This window comes from Manis pentadactyla, chromosome 11 (assembly GCF_030020395.1).
Source record: "Manis pentadactyla isolate mManPen7 chromosome 11, mManPen7.hap1, whole genome shotgun sequence".
NCBI classification, from domain to species: domain Eukaryota; kingdom Metazoa; phylum Chordata; class Mammalia; order Pholidota; family Manidae; genus Manis; species Manis pentadactyla.
Window position 1 is genome coordinate 43,136,096 of NC_080029.1, and position 21,505 is coordinate 43,157,600.

Below are 21,505 nucleotides of genomic sequence, written 5' to 3' on the forward strand. Positions count from 1 at the left end.
TCATTTGTACTGATATATGATATGAGTTAACTAATTCTGAATACTTCTAGGAAAATCATGTTATTTACAAATTTACATTGTCAGAACACAAAGTAGAGTGATGACAACTGTATATCAGTTCTTCCAAATAACTCTTGGATGGGAGGCAGGAAGAGGGGAACAGGATTGACTGGGTTTGTTTCTTAGCAGATACAAGTAAAACAAGTCAACCATAAAATGCACACAGCTGTATCTAAAAGAAAAATGCAAACACAACTTAACCAACTTTATTTGACTGCATCTTATTTAGACAGCTTGCACATTTCAAATCCCATTAAATCTCTCTCTCCAAAAGGATATAGGACAATAGAAGAAAATTATGCAGCAATATCCAGTCACCAAATAACAGTCCGATATTTTGAGATACAGGTGGTATTTTATAGATACTCAACTCATATCTGACGTCAAATATAATTTATGGTTATGTTTTTACAAACCTGAAAGCCCTGGAACATTATAACACTCATTTTAGTGATGTCATGGTGCACTGAAAAGTAACTCTGATGCACTACCAATGTGACTTTATCTATGCTCCTGGAAAGTGATGAACTTCATGATTTTTAGACACCATAATAAATATACATATCCAGTCGTATACATGTCAGCCGAATACCATAACATAGGGCAAGGTAAAGTTAAAACATGTGATTAACAAACTCCTTTACATAGATTTGTCAAGCAAGTGGGGAGGGTAATGTGGGGAATAGGCAGAAAATATTAAAACCAATTTTTAAATAATTTTTTCTTTTTTTATTTTGCTGGCTTTAACTTCAAAAACTACACCTGGTTTCTGATCTATGGACTTCTCTAGAGTAGTTCCATCCTAATGTAAGGAAAATTACAATCAGTCCGCACATCAAAAATGGTAGTATACCCGTTAGCTTCTTCAATACTAACATACATAGCTTCACGGTAGCATGTATAAAAATGTTCAGCAGTACCAACTGCCAAACCAGTGTCAGTGGACAGTACAGTCAGTCTTAAAGAGGCAGCACCCCATTAAAAGAAAGTTGCACCAATTTTGCTCAGTTTTAGCCAAGTGAACTAACTCTGTCAATTTTAAATGGAATTAAGATCATATAAAAAAAAATGAAAGCCCAATAAGAAAAAGTACATTAATGTTTGATGCTACTTCAGCTGGAATGGAGACTTAATTCTGGTGCTGGATTATCAAGCATGTTTTACTCTGCTTAAGTAAACAATTTTTGAATATCCCATTAAAGACATAAAGTAGACATCAATATTCAACATATACCAGATGAACAATATGGCAACCATGTGACTTTTTAATAACATGGTTAAGGTCATGTTTACAAACATCCAGTCAATTCTGGGGAAAAAGTCAGTAGTGATGGTTTCATTGGTAACCTGCCAAAAACACATGAATTGAAAATCTAGCACATACCTGTTTTAGAACTGTCCCCATAGCAAGTCAAACAAATGTGTGTTCATCAACAATCATTACCCATGAGCCAACAAGTCAAATATAAAGTGGTGAGATTAAATTTGACAATGTTAAGTACTGAACTGTTTTAATTCCCTCTACATTAAAAAATAACAAACATCACTATGACTGGCATTCCTCTAAATGCTATAGCCCAAATGAAGTATGACCAGAAACACACACAAACTGGTCAGCTAGTAAGCTGAGTAGTGTGTGATATTTTTAATGTAACCAGTATTCTGTCCATTAAACTTTCAAGAGCAATATCAAGCAGAAAGGAAAAGTTTTCTTTAAAAATAAGGAACTATAAAATGATCCCACCAGCAGGAAGGTTTAATTTTCACCAAATGTGTGTATCTTTATTTTAAAATACTTGTTACCATGTTCACTTTCAAGACAGGACACTGAGCAAGGAGCAGCTTTCCTTTAAAAAATAAAAAAAGGCAACAAACTTTCCTGAAAGGGGGCTTTACCAACTGTTAATGGAGGTAGGGTTTTTAAAAATACAGTAATTATAGCCATAAAATAAAATTCAAACCAAATCCTAGAGCAGAAGGAAAACATATCCAAATTAAAGATAAAAGAACACAGATGCCTACAAACATTTTTCACAGAGAATTAATTTCTTTTTTATGGGTACCTAGGTTTTCCAGTTAAGTAAGTTATCCATCACAAGTTTCTTGAGTCAACTGAAAGCAATTAACTTTATATTTGCTACATTGCAACCATCGGCCAAAACACAATGTAACTAATGAAGAACATGGTGATGGCTATTAAGAAAACCCACGGAACTCATTCCAAAAAAAATTGCCATTTCTCCCGAGTTTTCCTGGGAACTAAGCAAAGCTTCCCCAAGAATTTGCTCACGTAAAGTGGAAAGAAAATAAAGTCAGTTTAAAATGAATACAATGCACCTTGAAATTTATTTCCAAGACCAAGAACCAAAAGTGAAGCATTTTAAGAAACAGAAGCAATATGAATTCAAATCAAGTGGGAAAAAAATTCCAACTAGTTTGTAAAAGCTGTTCCTCACAGCTTAGCAATAACTTTGATTAAATAAAATCATACCAATTTACATTAATTTTCTATTCTTTTCCAAAAATTCCCTCACTCTCAAAAAAAAAAAAGTGCATCCAAAACCCAGCAATTCCCGGCTCCATCAACTTTTCTCATCCCCTTTGAGACATTTCTCAAAGATTCTCAAGCAGACTCAAGTTTTACTGTAAGGAAAGAAGGGACTTCTACTACAGTAAACCACACTGTCACTCACCTGGAAAAAGTATCCAAATTATAAAAATCTGAAATAATTTATTATCAAATTTAGAATTTAAATAAAAACAAAGTTTGCTTGCAAAGGCCTTAAAGAAAAGGAAAAGTTAGCATGCATTCAAAAACTAGAGATGAAGACAAATATACTTATCTATACAGGCACTGGCAGACGCAATTTAATTGTTATCTTTACTCATTGTAAGATGCACCCGACCCTACAAAACAGTTTTTTCTTTCACTAATCACTGAGGTACCAATGTTCAAGAATGGAAAATTTAATATTGAAAAAAATAAAACCTAAAATTGAAGCTTTCCCACAACCCCTTCAGAAAACTATGGCAGGTTTCAAGTGAAATGTTAGTACACTTTAGAGATTTTTACAATCTACATTGGCTTTTTTTAAGGAACAAAAATCATTGTTTCCACTTACTGGTTCTGTGATAAAATGATCACTGTGTAAATAACATTGTCAGCAGACTTTGCAAATGAACAAATCTTGGTGATCAACTGGCACATCTTGCTGGTACCAAAAGAACTCTTTTAAGTTTAAAACAATCTCTTTTAATTCAGAACAAATGCGCCATGCCAAAGTGCAACAAATATTGTGCGACATTCAATGAGACATTGACAGATAAGAGCTGCATGGAAATTACTAAATCCACCTGCAAAGCAATTCTGTACAAATTGCATTGCATGCAAAGGTCGATTCTGCATGGTTGGAAAGTTGTTCCTTGATGTCAGTTTCTCAACGCAGCCACAGTTTAAGTCGCAGTGCATCAACTCCATTTAAATAGTATCTGAACAGCCTCTTATCCCGAACAAAACCCAGATTCTCATAAAGTTTCAAAGCAGACTTATTTGTTATTTCTGTTTCCAAAACGACCTTCAAAATAATAAGAGAAAACTAAGTTATAATTTTATATATTTGAAATTAATTTATAATTTCATAATTTGACAGATCACTTATAAATTAATTAGAACAAATTTTAAGAAAAACACATTTGTTTGAAAATTTACGGTAAAAACAATAAATATTAATACTGTACAGAAAGAAACCAGAAAAATGGTCAAAATTTAATAGTAATTATCTCTTGGGGCAAGGAGAATGGAAATGGAGACATTTTCTGTTCTACTGTTTTTTTGTGATGTTTGGAATTTTTAGAGAAGAGAATATATGTTTTACACTAAAACAAATATAAATTATTTCCCCATGGAGAAAAATAATATAATAGAAAGATAAAGAATCCAATAATTAAAGGTTTAATAAAATAAACCAGTACTTGAAACTATTCAGATTGACTTCCAATGCCTAAATTTTCATTAATTTGTCATCATTTATCCTGGCAACAATCACCATATTTGTCTAGAGTCTAGGCCAGAGTCTGCAAACTATAATAGCCCTTGGACCAAATGTGCCTACTGCCTGTTTTGTAAATAAAATTTTAATGGAACACTGCCATATCCACTTGTTTAAATGATGTCTATGGCTGCGTTCTCAATAAAAAGGCAGAATTGAGCAATTACACCAGATTTATGGTCTGCAAAACCTAAAATATTTATTTATTATCTGGCCCTTTGCAGACAAAGTTTGCTGAACCTACACCAAAGGCACCCAAACTTTAGTGTAGTGGAGGGTTTGTTAAAAACAGATTGCTGAGGCCCACCCCCAGAGTTTCTGAGTAGGTTGGGGTTAGGCTCCAGAATCTATATTTTTTTAAAAATTTGTCAGCTGATGATGTTGATTCCATTTAGGAGACAACATACTCAGAACCATTGTCTAGACATTTTGAATACTGACACTTAACAGAAGAACACATAGTGTGTTCCTTTAATTACTTGTTTTTAGTATTAGTATTTTTATTTTAACTGAACCAATGACCCTAACAATGAAGAACTGGTACTTTTGAATTTTATGTGATTTTCTTTTCCTAGTTTTACCTTCCTTTACCAAAATATCCTCTATCCCATCCTCCCAACTTTTATACACATAGCTCTATTTGCCTTTCTATTGATTCTCAACCTATCCCATTGAGAATTATCAATGCAATGGAGCCATGGTTACTGTTGGAATGTCCTAACCTCAGGTGTTTATATAGTGGGGAAAAAAAGGGCAAAGTATAATTAAACAAAGGCCTAAGCAGAGACTATCAGTCTCTTCCTGTTCTATTTCAACATATCAAAAAATCTGACAAGAATTCAAACAGATGTAAATAATAGAGAAAAGACTGTATCTCAACTCATCATATCCGATACTAAACTCATGATCAACTCCTTCACAATTCTACATAGCAATAACAAACAAGATCTCTATTACACCAATGCCTCAAACCTAAAACCTAAAAGTCATCTCTAAACCTCTTTTCTCTCTACCCCACTACATATACACAATCACTGAGTATTTCAATTCTTTCTTAAATCTCTCTCAAACTCATCTTCTTTCTTTCCCTATTGATACTCTAGCCCAAGCTGCCATCGACTTTCACTGTAATTACAAGAGTTTCTTAACTCAAGGGTCTTCCGTTCTCTTTAAGCAGTGATGGTCATGTAAACTCTTTGCTTAAAACCACTTTACTGACTCCCTTATGTCCTCAAGATAAAATCCACAATCTGAAGATAACCTAGAGACGTATAAGGCCCATCAAGATATGAACTCTACATACCTTGCCAACTTTGCTTTGTCTCTCCATTTGCTCTCCATGATCAACACTAAACTTTTAGTTTCTGGAACCCACTATTATCTTTCCCACCTTAAACCTTTCATAGGTTTTTTCTGTTTTCTCTGTCTGGAAGGATGTTTTTCTATCCATGCTTTTGGCCTTAGCTTGTCATTTCCAGACTAAGTGAAGTATCTCTTTCCTTATCTACTACCCCACAGCACTTTGCACTGCTCCTTATAAAACTGCAGTCTCATCCGACATTTGATGATTATGTCATCTGTCCTAGCTGGAGAGCCCAACAAAAGCAGGGACCATTTGCACCTCTCTTTCACAGGTGTTTCCTCTGCATCTAACACACTGCCTGTCACATAATAGGCTCTTAAACAGTTGTTGATTATGTACATCTTTAGAACCTTCCATTATATTAGACACATTACATAAATATCAAACAAAAGTATTCCCAAGCTTTTAAATGACCAGAGTACTTAAAAAGAAAAAAGCAGTATCTTAAATTACATATGTAATTTGCAATTAACTTCTAAAGGTCAATCACATGCTAAACCTGAACTTTTCAAAGATCTAAAAACAACAGGATCAAGGGAAAATAAAAAAATTTTTTTAAATTTACTGCAAACAAATTAGTTTAAGATAAGAATAAAAAGTCAACAATTTCTCCCCACTCTTGAAAAAATAGAATTTATTTTTTAGTAATACATGCCATACTCTAAGTCTGGAACACTCCAGTTTGGTCAATACAAGTTTTTGGCTTTGAACAATTCTCTTGGGGTAATTTGTAGAATTAGGCTAGCAGCTAATTAAAACTAAAATGTTATATCAAAACATTTAATATGAGAAACAAAGCTGCAACAACTCAAAACTTGGAACTGATTTCACAGAAATAAAAAGGAGAATGACAGTTAAAAAAAATACCTACTATTTATTGAAGACTTACTAAATGTTATATAAAGTATTTTACATGTACTATGTCATTTTACATGCATGTCATTATGTAATTTTCACAATAAACCTATAACATATATATGATTATCTACAATTTATAAGTGAACGAAACTCAAGGCACAGTAGAGCAAGAACAGACCAGACTCCAAATCTGAACTAGAACTTAATAATGTCCACTCCTCTGTACTTCCCTAAATGTTTCCCAGAATAAAATAAAACAAAGCAAACGGGAGAGCTAACTTACTTAAGAAATGATGATGGGGATCTAAGTCTAGGTTCATTATTATTTGGCATTCTGAAATATTCAAAACACATCTAAGGCTAACTACAGCAACATAAATACACACTTCAGGTGTGGTAAAGAGTTGAATGCAGGTTTGTTGGCATCCTAATAGATTAATAAAATAAAGCCCAAGTACAGAAAAAAAAATTACACAGAGGGCCAACCTTAGTTAAAATGAAAAGATTTCTCAGCACACTCACATGTCTAAACAAAGAGACCATGTATTATCTGGCATGATAGAAAATGCCAGAAGAAAGTAACCACTTTTTAATACTTAAACACTAAATTCTTATAAATATATTAAAAGAGAATCTGGGTTTATACTGAAAACTCACTATAAAACTATCCTTTTGGTCCACATCATGGGAGTACTTCACAGGATAATGAGGTTATTTTGGTCCTAAAGAAACTTGGCAAAGTTGCATTCTACTTAACAGAAAAAAGGATTACAGTCAAGTTCCACTGATTCTCTTAGCAACAAACCATTGTTAGACTAAGCCAAACCATTACAGAATAGGAACCCGTTTTTAATATTTCAGGCTAGAAGTTCCTGGAGGTAGTCTTGTTCACTGTTAGAACCTAAGCACTAGCCCAATGTCTGGCACCTCACAGGCCTTACACTGACATTCTTCAAAGAACAACTTTATTGCTTTCATAACATCCCTTTAAAATCAGTATCACCACATTGCACAGACAAAAAGACAGACTACAAAAAGCTAAATGACTTGTCAACAATCAACATTAACTATACTTAAGTGACAAGGTGGATCTAGAACCCAGGCTTTTCACACCCTATTAATTAGAACAAACTATTCATCCAAAAGTTCTTACAGCTTAAATAACTCCATTTTATTTTGTTCTTTACCTAGCAGCCTCTGTCTCATAGCCAAAATATGTCTCCAGTGAAACTAAAAATGTTAACCATGTAATTACTAAACACAAAAAACTTTAAAAACTCATCTTGTACATAAAACATTATTCTGTTAGCAGGAAAACAAAATATTTATTATTGCTTATTTAAATAAATTAGGCCACTGTTGGTGGGAACGTAAATTGCTAGTCATTATGGAAAACAGTATGGGGTTCCTCAAAAAATTAAAAATAGAACTCTTAGAGGATCCAGCACTCCATGTTTACTGCAGCATTATACACAAGAGTCAAGACATTGAAAACAACCTAAATATCCATCAACAAATGAACGGATAAAGAAAAAGTGGCATATATATATATATACAATGCAGCCTTAAAAGAAGAAATCCTGCCCTGGTGATAACATGGATGAACCTGAAGGACATTATATTAAGTGAAGTAATTCAGACACAGAAAGACAAAGCATCATCTTACTTATATATGGAAAATAACACAGTCAAACTTAGAGTAGAATGATGCGGCAGCAGAAATGGAGAAATGGGAAGATACCGGTCAACTAAAAATGTTTAAGGTCACACACTGCACACTTAAATTACATTAAGAAATTCTGATTCCAGGATATTCTCATCATATATGAGTTAGTTCTGCATATTAATAGCATGGTTATCATACCTTAAATCTAAAAAAACCTTTGAAATATAAATTTCCAGAGTTGAAGACTTTAAGGACATCTACAGCTTATCATCATGCTGATATCACTCACCTCTTTCTAAGTTATTTCAGCAAAAAGTACATAAAAGTAAATGCCCATCATCAAAATTACATTTTAGAAAACTTATCCAAGCTATTTTACGTATTTTTTGTACTATTTCCCCTAGTATAAAATACAAACCCCAGATGCTTGTCCTAGTAGCCACTACACATTTGGCAGCCAGAGCACACAGGGGTGTAACCAACTTCAAAGCAGATCAGCAATATGGGTAATGTATTTCTTATTCATGCAGAAATTAAACCACTTGCTTCTTCTTGATGCGATAACTTCTCAGCTCCAAATACATAGAAATTGAAAAAGATTTGTAGCTATGCTATTTTAACATGTCTAATTCTGATATAAAAAGTTAGTCAAGTCTTAGTAAGGCAAAATGAAAATATCTATTAGACCAGGAGAGTGTATCTTCATTATTTAGGCAAAAACATGATCTACATTTCAACTCTGTGATGACTAACTTTGGTTTAATTTATTCTGAATTTACCTTAAGATGACAGTGACAACCAACAGCAATATAAACATGGCTCAAGGTTACAAATAAATTCTGCAAACAGAATAGCAAGTAAAAATTGACTAGATGTTCATAGTAAGGCTTCATAGAGATTTCCAAATGTATCTGTCTTAAATGTTCATAGGTTTAAAAATCTCATCTTTGTAAGAAAAAAAAAGGCAGCACAACCTAAGTAGTAGAAAATATAAAAGTCTTCTCAAATGTCTTTCTTATAGTTTGTCAAAATTTCTTAACACTTGAAGAGGAAGGAAGGTTGGCCTAATTTGATGAAAGTAAAAACACATGTTGGTTGTTTTATAATTGGTCATTGTATTCTTGGAGAATTATAATTTCAAAGTTCTCCTCAGGACAATTAATTATATATAAGACTAGTAAGACATATAATTGTTTTTTATCAAAAGGTATTTAACATCTTTGATAACTATGTGGATACATTTTATCTTAATATGTACAAAAATAACACAATTTTGCTGTTCCTACAAAGCTCAGATAGGAAGACAAATGAACAATTATACAAGTCAAAATTCAAGTGATTTTTAAAAGAAAAGTACAGATAAAAGATGCTGGAAGCATTGAACTAATCAGTCAACAAATATTTATGAACCACATACTCTATCACAAATGCCACATAAAATACTGAGAATACAGCAGTAATTAAGAAAAGGCCTCTCTGCTGTCCTTAGTGGCTAAAGCACAGGCTCTGAACAAGGAAATTTAAGTGAAGTATTACAAAAAGGGAAGTCAAGAAAATCATCGAGGTGCAATTCTGTCCAAAAGGATTAAGGAAAACTTAAAGGCACTGGTGATATTTGAATGGGGTCTTCAAGATTGAGAAATTTTAACAAGCAGAGGAGGACCCAGAAGCTACTGGGGCCAGCAAATCCATCAGTGAGAAAGTAATCACACTACAACAGAGAGAGAGAGAGAGAACCTAACCCAAATGGGGTAAAATGGTAATAGAAGGAAATGGAACCAACTAACACACTACTATCAAAAATTGGAAGGGAAACAGGGATAGAAGAGTTTGTTACTCACATGATTTAAAACTCAGTGTTAAGAGAGAGTGAAAAACAAGCAAGCAAGAGTTCTGTCCTTTCATACAGCAAATCATTTATCTGAACAACAGGAACACAGATAATCAAATTTTTTAAACCATGGAAGAGTTCTCTAATCCAGAGGCAGAACTATTTAAACTCCAAAAACCATCCCTTTACCATCCATTTAAAACCAGAGAACAGGAATGAATTCATGGAAGTATCTCCATTTCAGTAAGTAAAACACACTGCTTCAAAAGTAAGAAAAATGAATCAGAATCAGATTTTTAGACCCACAATAAAGAGTATTCCTAAATGTATCACTAATTTAGGATTTAACCTTGAAACTAAAATGATATACCAAAATCTCCATGTAACTCCTCAGAACTTTCAAAGAAAAACCAATACTACATAAACGTTTTAATGGTTAAGGTAGAAATAGCCTGTCTCGCAGGTAGTCAGGATGACAGAAAAGGATTAACCATAAGGAACATAATCCTCCCTGCTCATAATATCCATATTTAATGGAAACCATTCTACTTAGTAGGAGTAGAGGATCAAACATGGTCTTATCATCCCAAACATTTCTCCAAACTGTTAAGCAACGTTTGGGAAGCCTGGCTCCTCTTGATGAGCTGACTGAGTCAGTGTACAACAAAGAACTGTATTTATAAAACATTTGAAGTTCAATTCTCTTCAACAAATTTTAGTTACCAACCATGTAAATGATCAGTGTCACTGCACCTTTTACTTTTTGACACTAAAATCTGTGAACAATATGTTATCCTTAGCCATCTGTAAATTATCTTATTTGGAGTAAAATTAAATATGCTTAAATCCCAAAATAATTTCTCTGTGCTACCCACACACAGAGTAGGTCTTCTCATACAACCACCATTTAGTGTGATGTCAGAATACAAACTAATGTGAACAAGGTGTATGAGAATACTCTGTGGTAAATTTCTATATTCTGACATGGAAATGTGTTCATGTCATATTGTTAAATGGAAAAAAATAATTATTGCAGAATAATAAATTACGATTTCTTTATAGAAAAAAGTATTACACATTTGTACACAGGTGTGCTTAGAAAATGGAAGGATACATATCTCAAGGTTAACAGAACCTCTAAGTGGGAAAAAAAGATCAAGAATTGAAGAATGTGAAGATGGTGGAAGAAGGGACTTTGTTCCCCAAAATACATACATACACATAATGGTTAATGATTGTGTGTAAATTCTGTACAGGAGAAAATAAATCCCACCTTTAAAAAAGTAACCAAGTTATTTACTTACTGAAGTCAGCCTATTGATTAAAAATTACCTTATTTCAAGTATTTTGAGAACATCTACTCTCCAATAATAAAGACAGTTGTCACACCACTCATAAAATTACTAGCACAATACAACTTTGTTCCTTCTTAGTCACCATTGCTATATCAAAGACACCTATACTTCCCTAGTTTATACTTATTCCCTTCCACATTACACAACAGAAATCTTAACTCCCAACCATCACCATTATTATGGAGCACCTACCATTTGTAAAGCACAGTGCTGTTGGGTACAAAGAAATTAGACCTGCCATCAGGACTTACAAACAAGCTGAATAGAGAAGATGCTCTTAGGTTAACATACATATAGCTCCATGTTTAAAAAGTGATTGCTTTTCCCCCTCAGCCTTATCATTATTTAATACTGATTTTTTCAAGTAGGAAACATCCTTCATATGGGCTGACAACTGGCCCACAGTTTAAAAGACAAAAAAAAGAGGGTTATTTAGGGAGAAACTACAGCCAATATGCAAGTAAACTGCAATAAGGTTTGTAATAAGAGTGATCTTAAATAACTTAACTGATAACTAATCCTGTGAATACCAATTCCTCTAAATACCAGTTATTTACTGAAAATGTCTAAGACTTCATCTTTGCATTTTGATGCAGAACAAATTTTAGCTCCCATTATTATCTTAAAATTTGTTCATCAAAACTCACGTTTTTTAAATGGAATATAATTTTCAGCACAAGTTGCGTTGATATAATAGTCTGCAATGAAATTTGCAGTACAATTTATTTTGGGATAGCCACAAAAATATCCAGTAGGATGCTCTCCAGGGTAAAAGGTCTTAAACATTTAGAAAGACTTACCTCATCACAGTCTCCTTCAACCATGGCATATATAGCTTTCTTAACCAAGTTAGTACCTAGAATATAGATCTGAGTATTAATGAAGGAAAAATGTAATTAGTTTCTTAAAAATACCTAAATTATGATATTCATAAGCACAGAAATACCAAATGTTGGGCTCTAACTTGAATGAATTAAAATTTTCCCAAATTGAGAAAAATTTTAGACTTAAACTGAGAGGCCAAAAAAACCTACACATAGCAATGCAAGTTTCCTCTTGAAAGACCTATCTCCTGATATATTCCTTTTTCTCAAGTGTTATGTGTTCCAACCAGGATTTTGTACTACTTTGTGTGAAGGTAAGAGAAAAAGGGAAAAAGAAAAAGGCAAGATATGGTATGGTCAGACCGCCCAGGAACTCCTTGAACTGGGGAGAACTCAGTGCATGACCCTTGAGCCAATCTTGCCAAAGATCACACCCAAGACACTGGGTTGGTTTCTACAAACCTTACAGAGAGCCTGGGAACATGAAGTCCAGCACTCCCAAAGGCTATCAGTGGTGGGTCTGTAAATGTCTAGCAAAATATATCCTAGTTTAGGATCCGATATATTTGTTTATGAAGAGAAAACAATGACAAATCTAACTTTAAGAAAAGAAATCTCTTAATTCTCAAACTATGCACACAAGCAAGCACGTTTTGTAGCCAAAAAAAATGTTTTGAGGGCCAGGATGCAACCCTCAAGTCACTGGTTTCCACCCTCTGAACTAGCCAGACAATTTCCTATCATTTGCCATGAGTTCTTATCAGCTCTTTTTAATCCATCAAAGACTCAAATTTGGCTTATATAACAAGCACAGTTCAGTAAAAATCTTAGTGGTAAACACTGTAAGAAAAAAAACACTGTAAAAAATGTATTAAGTAAACCTATTCATAATGATTTCTCATGATATCTCAGATTATGTGATACAGTCTTAAATTAGACAGTAACATGGTTAAAAAAAAAAACTACAAGTGACACAACTGCTAGTAATTAGATACTGGTACAGGCATCAAATCTTTCATGAATACTTACTTAGCTTCAGTATGTCCCAGAATTTGACATGCTCAGACAAATGCTGGTCTACCTGATCCTCCATCTTGAACAAAGAACCTGTAAGTCCCAGACACTAGGACAGTGGTTCTTAACCAGTCTTACATCACAGTCACCTGGGGAAGCTTCAGCCCTATTTCTAACAGGACAAACAAGATTCTCATAGGGAGGGGCATGACCATTTGTTTTTAAATTACCCAGATGATTTAATGACTACTATAATGACCATGAGTACAAAACTAACTGAAAATGCCAAGGAAGATAGGTCCCAAAAATAAATGAGTCTGAGAACAGTAAGAAACAATTCTTTCTCTTGGACTTCCCTAAATTGTTAATATAATGTTTGGTGACTAGTACTACATAATGGTAACAATTTCTCCATAATGTTGCCTTGATTGAGGTACGCTAAACCCAAGTATAGACAGCTGCTTGAGGGCTGTGACCAAGTGCCCTAATGATATTAAAAATTATAGTACTTAGTATAATGCAAAACTTTTTCAATATGATCTGAAAGATGTTTGGAGGTGAAAACTGATCACCTGCTACCTGTTAGAAAGACAATCTTTCAAACAATTAAAACATTAATAAAAATTTATTTTAATAATATTTTGAAACTATTTTTAAATAAAAACATTTTTCCCCTTAACTTGTTCATTTCTACATATTTACATTTAAGTATTTTGCTACAAAGAACAAAAATTAAAGTAACTTATGCATTCTTTTAGTAACGTAATATTTTTCTTACCAATGCCATTTCTCCTGTATTTGGAATCCACAGCTAACATGGCTATATAACCTCTGCGGAACATCTTTTTGTGCATATCCAACTTGCAAACGATGGCACCTACACACTCCTCCCCTACCATGGCCTTAAAAATAAACAAACAATTATGAAGAATATATTGCCATCAAGTATTGCACAATTACCCAGGGAAACCATTGGTCACCATTTTTCAGAGAGGCAGAGGCAACAAGAATTCTAATGAGAGAACAATCACAAAGTTTCAGAAATCTAAATCCCAGAACTTCAGATGTTCTAGTTTTAAAATCATTCATCATTCTTTAGAACATCAATTTCTTATGCTTATTATCAAGGCCTAGAGGAAAAAGCAAGATTCCCACAAGGTAAACATGCAAGTACTTTATGAGAGGGGCATATCATTATCTTCAATAAAGAACTATGTGTTTAAGATTTGTGAAGGGGAAAAATACGTGAAAGTAGTTTTTAAGAAAAAGTCTTTTCATTAGGGTCTGATAAAATATTGTGAAACTTGCTTATCAGCAGAGTACTATAAATTTAAATTTGATTGCAATAAAGTTTCAGGGAAAGACAGATATAATACATAATATTTATAACTGAACAGTAGTTAGATTTTGATAGGAAAAAAATAAAAGATTTTCAGAAAAAGATTGTTTTTAAGGTATTCCTCATTTCTTACCCAAGGGGTTTTTGTTACTGAAATAGTACAAAGACTAGATATCTGACAGTCTCATTTTGACAGTGTCATAAAGCTCATAGGATACCTAGAACTCAAAATCAGAGCTTCAGATTAATGTAAAAGCTTTAATTTTTTACAGAGCTATTTTAATAAAAATGTACAGCTTTCCAGAATGTTAAAGGTTACATGTTAAATAAACACTAATCACTCCTCATTTTCATTAATATTTCTTGTCACCATTGAAAATATGTTTTTCAAAAATTCCATCCCTGATTTAAAGTTCTAGTAATACTGTATTCTGGTAAATAGATAAAAGATCCAATTGCTTAATAATGTGTCAGCTAGAAATACTTGTCTGTTGTAGAAAGCACACATTAAAAAATTTGAAGACTTCATATTATCTCTTCATAAAATTAACTTTTCAAGACAACACTTCAACAACAAAAACTAGGAATGGGTTAAAAATTAATAAGCAAAGCACAATTTATACTTAATATCTATTTGAACTTGAATTTTTGACATTTTCTTAGTACATCATTCTGTAAATTGACTAAAGCCTTTTTATAACTGTGGAGAAATCTTTTAGGTAAGATAATTCTAATCCATTTCACAGAAACCTAAACTAGGTCAGAAAAATCCTTCTGAAGGGCTATTAAATTCAACAATATCCGCTAACTCATTTCTGTTTTATCACACAACCCAAACTACTTGGGGCCAATAAACCTCTAAAAATTGTTATTTCCATTTTCACTCACAATAAATAAATCTGGTTCTTTCAAAACTCTTTTGAAAACTAAAATTACTTTCTGTATCAAAGACCTGAATGAAATATACATAGAAGCTGCCTGATCGAACAACTCTGACAGCACTTTCTGATTTGAAAATAACTCATTTCAAATGTGTGTGTGTGTGTGTGTGTGTGTGTGTGTGTGTGTACAGTTGGGGTGGTGTGTGTGTGTGTGTGTGTGTGTACAGTTCACAGACCAAGTGTACAGTTGGGGTGGTGTGTGTGTGTGTGTGTGTGTGTGTGTGTACAGTTCACAGACCAAGTGGACAGTTGGGGTGGTGTGTGTGTGTGTGTGTGTGTGTGTGTGTGTGTACAGTTCACAGACCAAGTGGACAGTTGGGGTGGTGTGTGTGTGTGTGTGTGTGTGTGTGCGTGTGTGTGTGTGTGTGTACAGTTCACAGACCAAGTGGACAGTTGGGGTGGTGTGTGTGTGTGTGTGTGTGTGTGTGTGTGTGTGTGTGTGTGTGTGTGGTGGTGTGTGTGTGTGTGTGTGTGTGTGTGTGTGTGTGTGTGTGTGTGTGTGTGTGTGTGTGTGTGTGTGTGTGTGTGTACAGTTCACAGACCAAGTGGACCGGACTTCATAAGCTAGGGGAAATGGAAATCAAACTAAATCTATGATACAAAACTGTGAGACAGCTACACTTCACAGTTAATAAACCATCTAAGAGAGGAAAAAATTAGAACCACTAGACACAATACAAATGGACAATACTTTCAAATTGGATAAATATTTCAAACAAATCTTCTTTGTCCTTTGACCAAGGAAATAATAAGCAAAGTGTATTAGTTCATTAGATTGATTTCTTCCTAACTAGGACTCTGTAGTAGCAAAAGTGGAGTTGTACACATCATTAAAAAAATTAAAGCCCATTAAAAGATACACTGTTATTATTAAGATTTGGTAGTGAAGAAGATCAATGCCGTTTTTCCTGATAAACTGCTAATGAATGTACACTTAAAACAATCACTAAACTGCCTGCTAATTTTTCCAAATAAAAGAAAGCTTCTGCACATACACTTGGATCTCATTCTATTAAATGTGCTCTTTTTTCAAGGATGGGAACTGAAAAATTCCTGGAAAGTTTAAGACTTAATTAGTTCTATAAGACCAAATGCTTGTCAATCTATAAAACTTAGAATACATAAATTATCTGAAATAAAAACTCCCAAATCCCAGAACATTACTAATAGGAAAACAGAGGAAGCCAAAAAGCTAAATTTAGAATAAATGGAAGTACTATAGTTCATCACTGGTGATAAATTTAGGAAGTTCAAAAAGGTACCAACAACTGAAAATATCATGAACTCAAAAGAGGTACAGATAAGTTAGTTAAGCACAGAGTAATTGACAGTGCCTACCACTTGTACTCTGTCATGTTACACAATTAATAGGAAAAATCATAAGAAACTATAATTTTTGTTAATAAAATATGGTCAAGTAATAGCAATTGTCTTAGGTTCAACCTCATATATTCCATTTGATCCATTACAAGTTGGAAACTCTTGGAAACAAGGTACATTTTGGAGGTTTCTAATCTCTTTAAGATTGATGTTCACAAGGACAACTGTCCCTTAGTAAAGCATAAGTTGGTGACATAATGATCTTCACTGAATGGTCAAGGGTATGTCATTTTTCAGGTTCTTAACTTGTTTCTACAATGAAAGGCCAGGAGACCTGGATTCTAGCTTTATTTGTCTGCCACTAAATGTCCAGAGATTTAAACATTTTCAGTCACTCTGGTCCTTTTGTTTTTCATTAAAAAAAAAAAGTTGAGCTAAATTATTTCTAGGATCCTGTACAGTTCTAAAATGATATAATTTTTAAAAAACATGCCTTACTCGTTTTAAGTTATTTATAGGAAATTCAAAAATTTTAGATGCCACTACATATAAAGGCCCCACTTCTAAATGGCCTGATTGTTTATTGTTTTAACTATTTTATGTTCAGTATCTCCAGATTTATACTTGCACCAATCCTATAAGTTGTAAATCTTATAGGGTCAACCTTGTGCATATTTCAATTTCTAGATATTCAGAATTTAATGTTAAACTGGCTATTAAGGGCTAAGGTACAAATCAGCTGGTGACCTGGGAAGAGTCTATGTAAAATCAAAACTAAAATTAAGTTTATCAGAGTCTATAATGGCAGACAATTTGGAAGAGGCCTAGATGGTATCAGAATTCAAAAGATAGCTATCACATATACACAACTATTTTCTGGAATTAACAGAAATGCATACACTATTTCAAGTGTGACTGATCTGTATGCCTTTGTGGGTTAACTTAAATCCATCTGCAACGTTTAGCAATTACAATGGCATTTGATATGACACATGATAGTGCTATAAAATCATTTTTCCATATTCATTGACATAGACATGTTTTAGAACTTCTATTTTGACACAGTAGTTAGAATCTTGTTAAGAACAGTTTCGGAGAATATAAAATAGTTCCCAAAGTTTAAACAAACATACCAAATTGAAGTTTAGCAAAGTGAACACAGAAAATAGCACAACTACCATTATCTACAATCCTGAGGTTATATTTTCTGATTACCACCAAGCTACAAAATCAAAAACATAGACTTCAGAAGTAGTGTCAAAACGTCCTGCAGCGAACTGCTAAGCGCAAGTAAGTCAATACTAAAACAACGAATAATGGTAGTGGCTTTTCCCTTCATATAAAATACTCCTTTAAAGCACACTGCCTTCAGTAAAGTTCAATGGAAACAACCAGCTTGTGAGTACATGATCCAAAGTGTACACCTGCAGTCAATATTTAAGTGAAAGGTTTCATACAGACTGAAATTGGTCAATATTATTGGGAAGAAACTATTGGTACTGCCAGTACTACATAAATTTAAAATTATTCAGCATGTTTGGTAGCCATGACCATTTTGCTTACATGTAAGTAAAAATTTTTAACTATACTTTACACAAGCCAGTGTTACTACTAATATTTAGATACATCTATGACTAGTTTCTTTAAAAAATTTTTTAAATTTAATTAGAACGTTTCACACAAAGTTTCCTACATTCCATAAAAGGATATTTTGTTCAAGTTTTAGGAATCTTTCAGCTACCAGAAGTGTTAGTAGCGCCTTCTACAATCCAGCACCAGAATGAATGCTGTCTACAACTGCTAATTGTCCTGTTGAAGTCAAAGGAAACAATCTCCATAATTACGGAAAATGCTTAAGATTTAAATCTCCAATGTGGCCACATCATCAAGTTTACTGACAGTTATGTTCCCTAAAACATGTTTATGTATACACTCTTCCCTGATTTGGCTGTAATTGAGAGATTAATAAGGCCTGTACCCGAACAGAACTGTGTTCAAATTAAATGACTGCAAAGTGCTTTGAGGATGAAGGAGGGTAATTAAAGACGGTTACACATGATTATAAGCTAATGTAAACAGGATATAAGCTAATGTAAAGACCCCCACGTGCATCAGACAGGCTTGTTGCACTCACATCAGTATCAAGTTAACCCGGATCATGAAGTCTTAACCTTCAAAACAGCTTCATTAAACAACCAAGATTGTTCACACGCACTTAACATCATGTACAGTACTAAGGAATGCAGAAGGATACAACCACTGCCACTCTCAGCCCTCACATTCCCTGCCCTGAACGGCCTGGATCTCTCTGCTGGGTTCACCCTCTTTTCATTCCATCCACTTACCAAGAAGCACAGCTGAGGCCAGTTGTGGATAAAATATCTATAGGTATAAATGGAGTAGGGTTCAGACAGATCTTTGGTGATCAGTCTCATGATATCGGGCATTTGTAGCTCGGATTCATATCGGACATAACGTATCGTCCGATCCTCCCCAGGCTCAACCTCCCTGCCTGAGGGGCTCCTTAAACTGCAGCCGGCGGTCAGGGATGCAGACAGCAGCCGCACCTGCTCGTCGTCCTCGTCCTGCTCGGGGCCCTCCGCCAGTCCATTGCGGGCCGCCGCGGGATCGCTCGCTGCCGCTGCTGCTGCCTCTGCCTCCGCCGGGCTGGGGAGCGTAGTTCTTGCATTATTGGGGAGGCAGTGAGGGGGTCTCTCGCCCGAGAGAACCCCGGCTCCTTTTGTTGCAGTCGCTCCGGGGCCCCCATCGGGGGCTGCCGCGGTCGGGGCCGCCTCGGCCGCACTCAAAACCTTGCTCTTGAGGGAGGCTGCCGCCCGGAGGTGCCGCAGCTCGGGGCTGATCAATCCATTGAGCTGCTGCTGTTCCTGCGGCGGCGGAGGGCAGCGGAGGCACGGATGCCCCTTGGCCGTCGCCTCGCCGCCCGCCGGGCTCCCGCAGCCGCCGCTTTCGTGCTCCTCGTCGTCTTCCTCGTCCTCGCTGCAGCAGGCGACGGCGGCCCCCGCCGGGAAGGGACAGCAGGGCTCGGCCGCCGCCGAGGCCGGAGGTGCCGGCGGAGGGAGGAGGCTGCTAGGCCCAGGCGGTACCTCCGCCATCCTAGAGGCGACACAGACCGAAAGGGGAGGCCATGAGCCCCGGCCGAGCGGCGCGGAGCAGACGGCGGCGGGCGGGGGCCGCGGAGGTGGCGGCGGCAGGGGTGGGGGGAACAAAAGCAGGAACCGTCCCTCGCAGGGCAGCCCCCCAATTCCGCGCCCGCCGCCCCCCCGCTCCGCTCTTCAGCGCCGCCCAGCTGCTCGGCCGGCCACCGTCCCGTCCGCCCGCGCCCGTCCGCCAGCCCTGTCACCCGCGGCCCCTCCCCGTCTCCTCGGCGCGGCTCACCCCGCACAGGTCCCCGCCGCCACTGCCGCCACTCCTCTTCCTCCTCAGCCGCCGCCGCCGCCGCCTCCCTCACCGCCTCCTCCGCGGCAGCCAAGGCTCGCACTCAGCCACCGTCGCCGTAAAGCGCCTCGGCTGTTACCCCGGGTAAAGTTTCCTAGGCCTGGCTTTACGACACTTCCCTGCCTGCCGGCTGCCGGGGCTGAAGGAAAGGGGCGTGGAGCGAGGTGACCTGTGGGGGGCGGGGTCGAAGGTGTCCCCTGTGCGCTTCGAGGGAGCTGCGAGCTGATGGGTGGGACTGTGGGGCGGGGAAGTTGCTGAGGGCTCTGGAGTCACCCGCTCGCAGCCCACTCTCTCGCTTTGGGACCGCTCAGCCTGCGTGTCTTGCAACGCGGCGCCGGGAAGGGGTGGGCCATGCGGGCGCTCCTAGTTCAAGCCCGCCACCCCCGCGGGGCCTGCCGACCCGACCGCACACAAGCCTCCCAAAAGCGCTATTCCTCAGCTGCACAACGCTTACTTAACATTTTCCCGGACCGAGGGCGCGTGGCGTGGGAGCGGTTACCCGAGTCCCTAAAAATGGAGCAAATCAGGGAAGAAAATCGGAAAGGAGAGGAAATTAAAGGTTTTGAACTGTGAAAATGTGAGAATGGCTGTTGAAACTTGGTCGTTTGCAATGTGGAATAAGTTAGTCTTTCCTCCTTTGAAGGTGGACAGGTAGGTAGTCCTCTTCCTCTCTTATCCCCTTCACCCCGCCCAGAAAATTGGAGGTAAATGTGATTAACCAGGTGCTGGTCAGCTGCAGGCATGCCTGAGAAGAGTTAGAGAGAGATGGCGGAAGAGAGTGACAACGGCGGTAAAAGCACATTCCTAAACTGTCACACGAATTATGATAGGGTGGGAATCACTGATAAAGAGGTTCTGAACCATCTCCTCCACACCCACTCCCCAAGTGGATGCAGAAGTAATAGAACTGCATTCATTACGCGCTTGAGCGTGTGACTGCTCTTTCTGCTCGAGTCCACAACTGATGATTTTCAGCAGACCTATGCTATGAGGAACACAGTTAATGTAACTTCCCGGCACACGGAGCATATTGTGTTTAAAAGAAAACTGATTTGTAGAATTAGTCAGGTGTGCAGTGGATGGACGTTTCCAGGAATATAGTTCTATGACTGAGGATGTTTGCAACTGTTTGCCATAATCTAAACTGTAGAAAGTGGGATACACTGCAGCATAGCTGTTAAGATAACACTTCGTGGGGGTTCTTGTCACTAAAGATGTTAAGGAAAAATTATGGCCTTCCATTTAGAAATTCAACCTATAGTAATAAAAATAAAATGTGTTACTATGTGCCAGGTACTAAGTATGTTACATGTATTAATTAGATACCGTATTTATAGGTTTTTATAAAAACTCATTTGTAGGTTTTTATAGAAATACAATTGTGCACAGACATGTAGAAGCTTGTTTAATACAGTCTTGTCTACAATAG

The 21,505-nt window shown here is 36.6% G+C and overlaps 1 protein-coding gene across 1 annotated transcript; it reads right to left on the reverse strand.

Annotated features, from left to right (window-relative positions):
• Positions 1–244: 244 nt before the first annotated feature.
• Positions 245–20,168, reverse strand: NAA30 (N-alpha-acetyltransferase 30, NatC catalytic subunit). The gene is made up of 5 exons (XM_036918777.2): positions 20,017–20,168; positions 18,966–19,734; positions 13,799–13,922; positions 11,983–12,038; positions 245–3,635 (listed from the first exon to the last, which is right to left on the reverse strand). Exons 2-5 carry the CDS (start codon positions 19,731–19,733, stop codon positions 3,498–3,500), a joined length of 1,086 nt encoding a protein of 361 aa, XP_036774672.2. The 5' UTR covers position 19,734; positions 20,017–20,168; the 3' UTR covers positions 245–3,497.
• Positions 20,169–21,505: the final 1,337 nt, after the last annotated feature.